General features: G+C 36.0%; 1 protein-coding gene across 1 annotated transcript in view; it reads left to right on the forward strand.

Moving 5' to 3' along the window:
- The window catches only part of LOC141388736 (uncharacterized), a 48,684-nt gene that overhangs the window by 14,902 nt on the left and 19,643 nt on the right, over positions 1–14,139 (forward strand). The window contains exon 2 of the mRNA XM_073958936.1: positions 8,115–8,305. Within this exon, the coding sequence (XP_073815037.1) occupies positions 8,115–8,305 (191 nt within the window). The remainder of the gene's footprint in view (positions 1–8,114; positions 8,306–14,139) is intronic.

Below are 14,139 nucleotides of genomic sequence, written 5' to 3' on the forward strand. Positions count from 1 at the left end.
TTCCGTGCCCCAGACTTCCACCTCCATTTTGTTTCACAGTGTTATCTAATCTAATCTAAAAAATGTGTTCAGCTAGGTGAAAGGTACCACGTACGGGGCTATAGCAAAGAGTCAACCTATCTTTAATTTTCTTGGCGGAAAAGTTTTATAGCTGCAGGGAACTTCAAGAGTGAAATTGAGGGTAGTTTCATCAAAACAATGTAGACCATCAAAAATGGACCCATGTTGACGAATTTTAGTGAAGAAATTTCGTGACCACTGAAAATTCCCGAAAATCGGGAGGTACAGTTATATGGGGGGGATATACCAAAACATGGACCTATATTGACGATTATTTTTGAATAGACAAAATTGTAGCTAAAATTCTCAAAATACCGATCATTACAGCTAGTTCGGTTAAAAATTGCAGCTAAAATTCTCAAAATACCGAAAATCGGGAGATACCGTTATATGGGGGCTATACCAAAACATGGACCTATGTTGACGATGTTTGGTGGAGATGTTTCATGACCACTGAGAACCTCAAATGTCAAATTGGAGATGTTTTATGACCACTGAGAACTTCAAATGTCAAATTACAGCTATTTCGGTTAAAAGCTGTAGCTAAAATTCTCAAAATACCGAAAATTGGGAGGTACCGTTATATGGGGGCTATACTAAAACATGGACCTATGTTGACGATGTTTGGTGGAGATGTTTCATGACCACTGAGAACCTCAAATGTCAAATTGCAGATAGTTCGGTTACAAATTGTGGCTAAAATTCTCAAAATACCGAAAATCGGGAGGTACCGTTATATGGGGGCTATACCAAAACATGGACCTATGTTGACGATGTTTGGTGGGGATGTTTCATGACCACTGAGAACCTCAAATGGCAAATTACAGCTCAGGCCCCTGAGTACTTTCACCGATTTTCGGGCACAGAAATGAAAAATTTAAACTTTGGTCCATATCGGTTCAGATTTGGATAGAGCCCCCATATATATCTTTTCCCAATTTTGATACAACTCGCTCAATTTTGATCGAATAGCCTTCAAATTTAATATGTGATACTTTCTTAAGCCCCTGAGTAATTTCACCGATTTTCGCAAAAATCGTTTTAGATTTGGATATAGCCTCCATATATCTTTCCCCGATTTTGCTATAAATCGCTCAATTTTTGATGAATAGCTTTCAAATTTAACATGTGATTTTTTCTCAGGCCCCTGTTGAGTTTTACCGATTTTGATATGATTTCGCAAAAATCGGTACAGATTTGGATATAGCCTCCACATAAATCTTTCACCGATTTTGCTATAAATCGGTTAATTTTTGAAAAATAGCATTCAAATTTAACATGGTATGTTTTCTTAGACCCTTTTTCAGTTTCACCGATTTTGACAAAATGTGGTTTAATTTTCGCTCGAGTTTATGTATTCGATGCACTAAGCACGCAATGTATGTGAAATATTGATTAAATTAGGAAAATGTGACGTAATTATTCGTAATTGTGTGACATCGGGCGAATTTCTATATGGAATCTATATTCAAACCTGAACCGATATGGACCATAGTTGATACGTTTCATTCCAGTGCCCTCATAAGTACTTCTGCAAAGATTCATCAACCTAGGTTAACGGTAAAGCTGAGCAGGAGCCTGCGGAAACATCCCATTTTAATTTGAAGGCTATTCATCAAAAATTGAACAATTTTTAGCAAAATCGGGGAAAGATATATATGAGATATATATCCAAATCTGAACCGATTTTTGTGATTTTCGTTGTATATACTCAGGGGCCTAAGAAAATAACACATATTAAATTTGAAGGCTAGATCAAAATTGAACGAGTTCTAGCAAAATCGGGATAAGATATATATTGGGGCTATATCCAAATCTGAACCGATATATCTGAGAAGGTTGCAGGGATGGGCAGAATGTTTTTACACATTTCGCTTCGGAAGAGATGTCCAATTAACGGAAATCAAGGGCCAAGGTGGCAACTAGGTGGCAATCAAAAGATATACTCTACGAAATATTAATAATTTATATTTTTTATCAAATTTAAATTTTTAATTATTGATAGCTGTACTTTGCTCTTGTCCAGTTGATGTCAATTTATTGTACTAAAATTTTATATTTATAGCCCACCCATCAAATCTCCATCCAAAACTTTTAATATTATCAACAAAATTTTCAGAAATCATTATTTTAGTTGTCGTCTAATTTTCATACTCGTATGATTATCGCTTTAGATTACCTGGGAAATATGGTTCATATTTAAAGAGCTATAACTTCATTATGGATGGACATATCGACAAAATTCTTTCAGATTCATCGTATCTGATGTGTTTACTGTAAGAAAGAAACGTAAACATTAGGCCGGGGGAATTTGAAAACCTTAATGGGCCCTTCGCGTTTCTTATTCCTGGGATAGAACTGAGCAAAAAAGTCCACTAGACCACTAGGTCTACGGTGAAAATCGAGCCTCCCTATTTTGAGTTTAAGTTTTGTATACACGTTTTTTGGGCATTTTGGCATATAACGGCCAAACCATTGAGATTTTCGATCCAACAGAAAGACAAAAATTGTAGCCAAGACAGCAATTAAGAACTCTTTTATATATCGTAAAAGCATTGGAATGCTCCTTCAGGCAGTTTTGGCCTTGAGAAAGTGCAAACTTTTCGGAAAATGTCGATAAATGGCACTGTGCTACAAAAGTTGACCAGAAAAATATTCAAGTGTTCTGATGCAAAATTCTATCGTGTTTTGATCCAAGGATCCTTTAATTCGTTTGGGTTACTTCGTTTTATTTTTTTATTACGGAAAAAGTAGTGAAAATCTGGGTTTCTTACATTTTCAAATTTAAACGGGCATATCTTCTTTTTTTTCACAATGGGTTTCTATTGATCCTTCTTCGTTTTAAAGGGGAGAATAATATCATTCGAACAAGTTACTATTTTTTTTAAATCGGTTAACAAATAGATAAGTTATAGTGGTTTAAGTCTGAAACCCCACATAAAAATATTATAACAGAATTTCCTCCCACAATTTTCGAAATAAATATTGAACAAAACAAAAAAACATTATATTTTTGAAAATGATGAGAAATTCAGTTATAGTTTTTTATGGGGGTTTTTACACTTAATCCAGTATAACTTATCCATTTGTTAACCGATTTAAAAAAATAATAACTTGTTCGAAAGATATTATTCACCTCTTTAAAAGGAAGAAGGATAAATAGAAACCCGTTCTAAAAAAAAATTGATATGCCCGTTTAAATTTGAAAATGTAAGAAACCCAGATTTTCACTACTTTTACTGTTATTAAAAAATAAAACGAAGTGACCCAAACGAACTAAAGGCATTTTCGTTGTCCATGGATCAAAACACGATAGAATTTTGCATCAAAACGCTTGAATATTTTTCTGGTCAACTTTTGTAGCACAGTGCCATTTATCGACATTTTGCGAAAAGTTTGCACCTTCTCAAGGCCAAAACTGTCTAAATGAGCGTTCCAATGCTTTTGCGATATATTAGAGTTGGATCGAAAATCTCAATGATTTGGCTGTTATATGCCAAAATGTCCAAAAAACGTGTATACAAAACTTACACACAGAAAAAAAATATGATTCGTGCCACCATACTTTGAAAGAAACATATATATTATAAATATATGGTAACCCTCTATCATATTCTAATAATACAATTTTTGAAATATTTTAAAATGTTGTGGTAGCTGGAGAAACATGTTGTGGTTGCCTCTAATAAGTAGTATTTTTATTGGAATTATACTGTACCTTTGTGATTAATTGCCCATTAAAAGATTTTTCGATATATTGTAAATAAAAGTTTTATTTATTTAAGAACAATTTGTATATAAAAGAATAAAGAAGTACATATAATATACAATACACTTGTACTTTATAACAATTAAACACCATTCACTTCTCTCTGTTGTTTCTCCGTTTGGTCCATACTTAAACCGATCACATGTTTATGTTGGAGAACATTATGAAACAACAACAGATGTTTAGGTTATATGTACATACATACATTCTTTTGTTTGTTATTTCGATCACTTGCATACGATTTCTATTACTTATTTAATGTGGGGTCATTGACAAAACGAAATAATGCCCGGTTTAGGTGAGGAAATAAGGGTTTTTGTAGTCTAAATGTGTACTTTCAAAAAATTCATACTAGAAGTTGTTTGCATTTTCAGTGTTGCATAGTGTTATTAGGCATCGGAGTTTGCATATTTTTTAAAAATTCAAATAAGAATATTTTGATATTCTATATCCATATTGGCATAAATTGGCATAAAATATTTAATAGATGTATGTAAGGATCATTTGTCAAAAGGGCACTTCCTATTTTAATGAATTGTCTTTTATATATGCATGATTTAAAAATTATAAATTTGGTAAAATCCTATCTATATGTATGTGAAGCGCTGTTTTAATTTTTATACCCTACACCACTATGTGGGGAGGGTATTATAAGTTGGTTTTGGCCAAAAAGTTTGTAACGCATCGAAATAATACTTATATATACCAAAATGAATATCTCGAGATCTGAGTCGATCTGGCTATGTGTGTCCGTCCGTCCGTCCGTCTGTCCGTCTGTCCATCTAAACCTTGTAATCACGCTACAGGTCGCAATTTTGATCGGATCGTTACGAAATTTTGGATGTTGATGGGGGTCCCGGAGGGGAAGAAGCCTATTGATTTTGGTGATGGTCGGATAATATTTAGGGGTCGGAATGGGCAAAAAACTTATGTGGATAAAAAGACAACGTTTTTTCCAAAGCGAATATCTCAGCTTCTGTATGGGGTATAGCAAAAGCCAAACCTGACAATGAAAGTAGAAAATATCACCTTTCTAATGATGTAAAGCAGGATCTCATAGGTGATCAAACAACGAAGATATCACAATAGTCGCAAATAAAACCCAAATTTTCATTTTTGCGATTTTAATTATAATGCCAAATATCACAGCTTTGGTTGGGGACTTTCCAAAAGCAAAGCAAAGCTATAAAAGTAAAAAAACCCATCTTTACAATGATGTAAACTAGGTCGGCGTAGGTGACCAAATGACGGAGATATCGCAATAGTCCGTAATACATCCCATTTTTCCACTTTTTTGGAAATCACGCTACAGATCGCAATTTTGATCGGATCGTCACGAAATTTTGGATGTTGATAGGGGTCCTGGAGGGGAAGAAGCCTATTGATTTTGGTGATGGTCGGATAATATTTAGGGGTCGTAATGGACAAAAAAACTTATTTGGAGAAAAATACGTTTTTTTCCTAAGCGAATATCTCAGCTTCAATGTGGGGTATACCAAAAGCAGAACCTGGCCATGAAAGTAGAAAATATCACCTTTCTAATGATGTAAAGTAGGTTCTCGTAGGTGATCAAACAACGAATATATCGCAATAGCCGCTAATAGAACCCAACTTTTTATTTTTGCGATTTTAATAATAATGACGAATATCACAGCTTCGGTTGGGGATCTTCCGAAAACAAAAACGACTATGAAAGTAGAAAATTCCATCTATACAGTGTTGCAAAGTAGGTTGGCGTATGTGACCACATTACGGAGATATTACAATAGTCGGCAATACATCCCATTTTTTCATTTTTTTGTAATCACGATACAGGTCGCAATTTTGATCGGATCGTCACGAAATTTTGGGGGCTAATGGGGATCCTACAGAGAAAGGAGCCTATTGATTTTGGTGATGGTCGGATAATATTCAGGCGTCGGAATGTGCAAAAAACGTATTTGGAGAAAAAGTCAACGTTTTATTTCAAAGCGAATATCTCCGCTTCTAAAAGGGGTATATCAAAAGCAAATCCTGCTAATGAAAGTAGAAAATATCACCTTTGCAAAGATGTTACGTAGGTTGTCGTAGGTTGTCAAACAACGAAGATATCGCAATAGCCGCTAATAGAGCACAATTTTTTATTTTTGCGATTTTAATAATAATGACGAATATCACAGCTTTGGTTCGGGACATTCCAAAATCAAAGTCTGACAATGAAAGTAAAAAATCCCATCATTACAATGATGTAAAGCAGGTTGGCGTAGGTATCCAAATAACGGAGATATCGCAATAGTCGGTAATATATCCCATTTTTCCACTTTTTTGGAAATCACGCTACAGGTCGCAATTTTAATTGGATCGTCATGAAATGTTGGGTGTTATTGGGGATCCCACAGGAAAAATCCTTTTGATTTTTGATAATGGTCGGCTATTATTCAGGGGTCGGAATGTGAAAAAAAATATTTGGAAAAAATACCAACGTTTTATTTCAAAGTTAATATCTCCCTTCTGTAGAAGGTATATCGAAAGCAAAACCTGGCAAGGAAAGTAGAAACAACGATGTGAAGTAGGTTGTCATAGGTGGTCAAACAACAGAGATATCGCAATAGTCGGTAATGCATCCCTTTTTCCATTTTTGTGCAATCACACTACGAAATTTTGATCGGATCCTCACGAAATTTTGGGGGTTGGTGGGGGTCTAACAGAGAAAGAAGCCTATTGATGGTTGGCATACATCCCACTTTTCCATTTTTTATTTGGGTTATACTGTCGATGCACTTAAATGCGTTTCAGAAAAATTTACCTGTTTTAATGAAGACGTTCAGAGCAAAGGCGCTAAGCTATCCCAATTTTAATATATTGAATTTTGTTACTCAGCTTATGGGGTAGTGGTGTAGGGTATCACATAGTCGGCCCCGAGCCGACTATAGCCTTGGCTCACTTGTTTATTTATGAATTTAATCTGGTCTTAAACAAGTCGATCAACTCAACAAAAAATCCCACATTTTTGTCACAATTGTTTGTCATTTTTCACCAATTAATGCATGAAAAGTGTTTGTTTTCTTTGAAAACAATTACTTGACAAACTGTATATACCTAGATTACAGTGGCTCTCATTAGGCCACATATAAATACTGAAAAGCTCCAAAACTAATGAAAAGGTGGAAGAAGTATGCATTTAACTTATTTTTCTACAAGTCTTTAACGATTTCAATGTGACCCACTGCGGTAGGTCCTATGTGATTTGTTCAAAAATATGTTTATCAAATTAGTATCAAAATTATTAACCCACTTAGCGCCGAGAATTTTTTTTTGCAAGAAAACTTAAAATTGTTTATCAAAATTATATTTTGAGACTTTTTAAGCATTTTTTAATAAATAACTTTTTTCTCTAAAAGGTATAGTTTTCCTGCAATCGGGCCTTCTTTTAAAAGTGCTAAAAACTTTGGAGGATAATATTGGTGTATCCTTACATGCCAATCCCTTGGTTTTTGATTGAGAAAATACTCTTACTATATTCCTAACAAATCCCTGACTTTATATGATTCTAACATTTATGATTAAAATTTTATCGCATATTTAAATTTTTCATCAAAAGTCGAAAATTACAAAAAAGTCGATTTTTTGAATAGCTTGGTTTTTAGGCCAATTGCGTGGAAATGCGTAGGTCAAATGAAGCGTTGTAAGCGTGAAATGACAGATAACAGACAATACTTTAACAAAATGCAAAAAACCCCACAAAAATATTCGAAAAAACCAGAGTTTTACGTCAATTTTTGCAACCATTTTTTGTGGCGTTTAAACGACCAGTGGCTTTATCTGGGTTAAAATTTATAGTACCCATATCAGCGGAGTCAAACTTAATATATTCCGCTTGATTTTACATTATTTTACTCAAGCTGAAATTTGCAACAAGACCTCATTACAAAAGGAGGACTTTAACATTGATCAAACAAAGTTTTTTTTCTGTAGAAGTATTATCTACCAAACTACCAGCCAACCAACCAAAAGTAAACAAACAAATAAAGTAACATAACGTTAGCAACAGTACAACGGCAATAGACAAGTTGTCACAAATAAAAACAATGCCGGCTAAAAAGGCCTACAATTGCAAGCATGTTTGTATGTTCTACTCCTTCCATTTACTGTTTACCACCCATTCCCCATTATGAACCCATTCCCCAAAACAGATTTCTCTATAGCAACCTAACTAAACCAAAGCGAACTTTATATCAACACGACATTTATCATGTCTGATTGACATTAACATAAAATTATTTAATTTCTTGTCTCCTTATTTTAGATGATGATGATTTTGGTGATGATTATCCGGAATTACGTGAAGAGGTGCATTTGGAAGATTTCTTTTGGACTGGCTCGGGAGATGGACCACCTGATTATTTGAAACAGGTCCACACAGGAATTAGCAAAGGAAAGGATGTTGTGGTTAAAACAGAAACTGTTGTGGCCACCGTGTATGTTGATGGTAATAATGTAAGTAGAAGTCGCATCCAAGAATAGATGAGTAAGGTACTCGGAGATAAATTTCTGAAATTGATTAATGGAAATTCATCATAACACTATTAAAGTAAATATGCCTCTTAGCGAGGTAGAAGGGATAAGGATAAACTTAAAAGTTGTATTTCGATTATTATAAATCAGCTAAAAATCGATGTTCAGTTTTTTTCAAGAAGTATGGACTTGCCCCTGAAAAAACTTTTGCCGTTCTAATTGAGGCAGCGAATGCAAGTTGCTTCAATAAAAATCAAACATGAATGTAATATTGAAAAATTTATTTCTGGAATAGAAGGGGGACAAATGAGTCGTCTTTGGAATTAAAAAGCTTCAATTTGAAATTCACAAATGCAAATTTGCAATCTTGGATGTATAAATAGGGGGTCCAAATGGCGAAAATTGTCTAGCAACAACAACATCTAATATGCCTGAAGATGTTAGCCTAATTAGCTAACGAAACGATCGTCGCATAGCGGTTGATGTGTGTGTAGGACTTCGCTAGATATCAATTTTTCAATGTAATCTCCTTAGGTCGTAAAAAGCTCGATTAATTAAATTAATTAAAAAGTTGCGTGTTAGATATATACAAAAGGTGGTTGTTGTGCGAAGGGAAATTTGTTTCCGACATATCGATCAGAATTCGTACCGAAATCGGAAGAAACACATTAGCATATTCGAAGCAAAATTTACATTCGACATTCTCTCCGACATCAGAACGAAATCTGGGGCCTCATTACGACATTCGATTCGATCGAGTATTTTCTCGTGCATGAACAAATCGAACTATAACAAGTGAGCCAAGGCTATAGTCGGGTCGGGGCCGACTATGTGATACCCTACACCACTACCCCTGTTCATAAGCTTTTGACTAATAAAATTCAAAATATTAAAATTGGGATAGCTTAGCGCCTTTGCTCTGAATGTCTTCATTAACACAGGTCAATTTTTTTGAAACGCATTTAAGTGCATCGACTATACAACCCAAATAAAAAATGGAAAAGTGGGATGTATGCCAACCATCAATAGACATCTTTCTCTGTCAGACCCCCATCAACCCCCAAAATTTCGTGAGGATCCGATCAAAATTTCGTAGTGTGATTGCATAAAAAATGGAAAAAGGGATGCATTACCGACTATTGCGATATCTCTGTTGTTTGACCACCTATGACAACCTACTTCACATCGTTGTAAAGATGATATTTTCTACTTTCCTTGCCAGGTTTTGCTTTCGATATACCTTCTACAAAAGGGAGATATTAACTTTGAAGTAAAACGTTGGTCTTTTTTCCAAATATTTTTTTGTCACATTCCGACCCCTGAATAATATCCGACCATTATCAAAAATCAAAAGGTTTTTTCCTCTGTGCGACCCCCAATAACACCCAAAATTTCGTTACGATCTAATTAAAATTTCGACCTGTAGCGTGATTTTCAAAAAAGTGGAAAAATAGGATGTATTACCGACTATTGCGATATCTCCGTTATTTGGATACCTACGCCAACCTGCTTTACATCATTATAATGATGGGATTTTTTTACTTTCATTGTCAGACTTTGCTTTTGGAAAGTCCCAAAACCAAAGCTGTGATATTCGTCATTATTATTAAAATCGCAAAAATGAAAAGTTGTGTTCTATTAGCGGATTTTGCGATATCTTCGTTGTTTGACCACCTACGTAACATCGTTGCAAAGGTGATATTTTCTACTTTCATGTGCAGATTTTGCTTTTGATATACCCTTTTAGAAGCGGAGATATTCGCTTTGAAATAAAACGTTGACTTTTTCTCCAAATAAGTTTTTTGGCCATTCCGAGCCCTGAATATTATCCGACCATCACCGAAATCAATATGCTTCTTTCTCTGTAGGATCCCCATTAGCCCCCAAAATTTTGTGACGATCCGATCAAAATTGCGACCTGTAGCGTGATTACAAAAAAATGAAAAAATGGGATGTAATACCGACTATTGCGATATCTCCGTTATTTGGTCACCTACGCCGACCTAGTTTACATCATTGTAAAGATGGGATCTTCTACTTTCATAGCCAGACTTTGCTTTTGGAAAGTCCCCAACCAAAGCTGTGATATTCGTCATTATTATTAAAATCGCAAAAATAAAATGTTGGGTTCTATTAGCGGCTATTGCGATATATTCGTTGTTTGATCACCTATTGGTATACCCGGTATAGAAGCTGAGATATTCGCTTTGGAAAAAAACGTTGTCTTTTTATCCACATAAGTTTTTTGCCCATTCCGACCCCTAAATATTATCCGACCATCACCAAAATCAATAGGCTTCTTCCCCTCCGGGACCCCCATCAACATCCAAAATTCCGTGACGATCCGATCAAAATTGCGACCTGTAGCGTGATTACAAGGTTTAGATGGACAGACGGACAGACGGACGGACGGACGGACTGACGGACGGACACACATAGCCAAATCGACTCAGCTCGTCGAGACATTCATTTTGGTATATATAAGTATGGGTCTACGACCATTATTTCGATGCGTTACAAACTTTTTGCCCAAAACCAACTTATAAGTGTAGGGTATAAAAACCTATTCGCGCTACCAACCGTACATTTACTAAGGTAGATGTCAAAGAGTCTTACAAAAATAAATCATTTCGCACATTTTTCTAGCACAACTTCATTCCGAAATTATTGCCCAAAGTATTATTCAACGATTTCAGCAAATATTTAAATTTTTTCATTAATAACTTTGTTTTTTTTTAGTTTCCGTTTAAAAATAAGCACATTTTTTACTATCTACATTCTTAATGTTGTTTAAAGAACCCATAGGTTTTCATAGTCCGATTTTTTTCATTCACGAGCAAATACTCGATCGAATCGAATGTCGTAATTAGGCCCCTGAACGAATTCCCCCTAAGAAAAATCGCATAGAAATCAGAACGATATCTGAACGATTTTGCTTTCGAAATTGTTCCGATGTGTCGGACATCCGACATTTGGTTTGCTGGGATACTACGATTGATGTTTTCAGCCGCCAATTGAGTCATTCATTGAATCGTTCATGTGTTTTGAACTTTTTCTTTTTCTATCTGTTGTTGTGGAATTGAGAACTTTTCGCTATACGTTATTTACGCACTCACGAATGTAAACAAAACGAAACGAAACAGCGAGTTCGGTTAATGTGGGTTATGCTTCGTATTGTATTGTTCGTATGGAAAATACGAAACGAAACCATTAGAAATGTTTCATCTGTTTATTCGTTTCCCACTATATATTGCCATTGCCTATATCATACAGAGCTTTCCTGCAATCAAGGATAGCTCGAGAATTTATGTCCAACCACTTGAGAGCACTTGAGTCACAGGTCCTGTATGGTTGCTTTCAAACCTTTTCACTAATTCTGGTGTTTTCGTGTAGCAAGAATCTCTTCCTGGAAGACGCTATCATTAACTTAAATGAGTGTTTGGTTAATGGGTTCCTGCTGTAAACGCACGCTCCACTCACTTCCTGCATCTTGAATCCATCTGTATATCTATACAGAGGAGAGTTACCTTCAGACCAAGTGTTCCTACTTGGAAAAATTATATAATCGCTTACGCAACTTCGGTCATTTAATTCGAGTAAACTATCAACTTGGTTCAAGACCTTCGCATGTCCAAAATGTGGAGTCTGCCACGGTTCTGAAACTCGTAGCCTAAAAGCCGTCCTCGCCGCCCGAAACCAGATAAGGATATCCAGAGGTTGAAGATCCAGGCCGCCTTACAACTATGTTGAAGCCATTCGCATATCCTCGTAGCCTGAAACAGGATCAGGATATCCAGAGGTTGGAAATCCAGGTTGATTGAGCTGACGCAGTCCTTTGCACACTTCAAACTAATGCTTTATCACAAGTGCTTACCACCAGGCAAGTCTACTATCTACATACAACGGTTACTTATGACGTGTGGTCTCAGTCCCCAAATTTTCCTAATAGAGTTCTTGCAGGAATACCGCTCCTCGGTATTCCGTTTCCATGACAAACGGTGATTGTACCGTGGTATTTTGCTTGCAGAGAAAGTGCAAATGCAACTCTGTTTAAAACTAGAGTAAGGAAATCCGAAATCGTTTTCTGGTAAATAGTAGAAGTTCTGTTTTCTCTGAGCACTACTACATCAACATCGAAGGCCACCTATCCCACGACAGCGGATTCTTAGTACCAGAAACTCCAGCAACTCCATTTCACTAGTATTGAGGTGTGTAGCTGAGAGCAATATGAATGGATTCAAGCTTTACTTTATTGAAGACACCCTCTATTTGAAGAAAGGATGCCAAGTTGGAGTTTGAATTCTCCTCATTCTTCTCAACTTGTCCAATCATCTCATGTTAAGCTGTTTCTAATGATTTACCTTGATGGTGGTGAGATCTACTGATCCTTCTGTAATTCTGTAGTGCCCTAGTTTCCAGATCCAGTACCCTTTCCCTTGTCTTTAATAGAAAGAAGAAATACTTATTTGTATATAGCCTTTAAGTAATTTGTGAGTCCGTTTTTTCGCTTTGGGGATGTAGGTCACCTTTATCTTTTTCCATAGGCCGGGTATGTACGAGAAACGCAGGTAGGCCTTAAAAATCTCCGTCAGGATTGACTCCGTTGCATTTTATAGTATTACCGTTATTATACCATCCGGTTCCAGTAATTTATAAGACTGAAAGCAGTTAATCGTTCATTGACGTCTTGGGACTTGTTAATCTGTCTATCACCTGTTCATTCTTTACAGTTCGGGTTTCGTTGTGATTTGTTGTAGGTACGACATCATCAAAGTCCGCACAATCAGGTAAGTGAACCCCTGTAGGTCTATTCAGTATTGAAAAGTTGTTAACATTTCTTTTGTTTTTGTGATAACTACAAAACAAACAAATGAAATTGTTGTAAAATAAACAATGAGTAAAGTTGTTAACAAGTTGAGAGAGAGTTTCCAGTTCATAGTTAGTTCTGGAGGCGTCGCCCCACTCAATACTACCTATATATATTTGGGGATCCTTAACTCCCTCTATAGACTGATTAAAACTGACTCAAGATCGCAACTTAATGTTCTTGATTTCACTCTTGTACTTATTGAAATTAACCTCAGAGACATTCCAATCAGTACTGAGTTTAGTCTGCCTGGTTTTATTTTGGATCTCCTAACTGCTTTACGAAGATTGGATAACTGTTTATTCCACCAAATCGGTTGCGATTTCATTCCATGATAGGTGATTGGATAGGAGTCATAATAGTAAGTCAGGAGAGTATTGGTTAGGGAATTCACAGCTCCCTCGACTTTCTCGATTGTGTGAAAACTATTGTTTTCGCAAAATTTTGATGGTGTCAGGGCTTTGAATTTACCGAAGAGTTTAGTCTCGGCTTCCTGCTTTTTTTTGGTTACGTGGAGATATTACCACCGCGCTGTTTTTGTGGGCTTCCTCATCGACGCCGATCCTCACGTTATCCGGATTGAAGCGGACAGTGGTTGAGACGTAGAAAGTCTCTCTCTTACTTCGAGCATGCGTTCCGTCTCGAACTTGCTGTCCCAGAATCTGGTCCTTCCTTACCAGCTTGAGTTTTCTGCTGTCCCAGAGACGTATTATATTTCTGACAATATCTTTGCTATAATCCATTGGAAATTTTTACCGAAAGTACTCCTGTAGCAGTGTTTACAGCGATATGATGTTTTTCGTGAGCAAGATCATGTTTCCTGATAAAATAGACCTATCGAGAGGAATTACTCCCAAGATAAGACACACTTAGAAAATGGACTATATCGGCCCATTTTTTAGGTTGCCCCCGCAAAACTTTTGAGGTTTTATCCTAATCCATATTATTG

The sequence above is a fragment of the Musca autumnalis genome, unplaced genomic scaffold (assembly GCF_047663935.1).
Source record: "Musca autumnalis isolate F117 unplaced genomic scaffold, ASM4766393v1 scaffold_1, whole genome shotgun sequence".
Lineage (NCBI taxonomy): Eukaryota > Metazoa > Arthropoda > Insecta > Diptera > Muscidae > Musca > Musca autumnalis.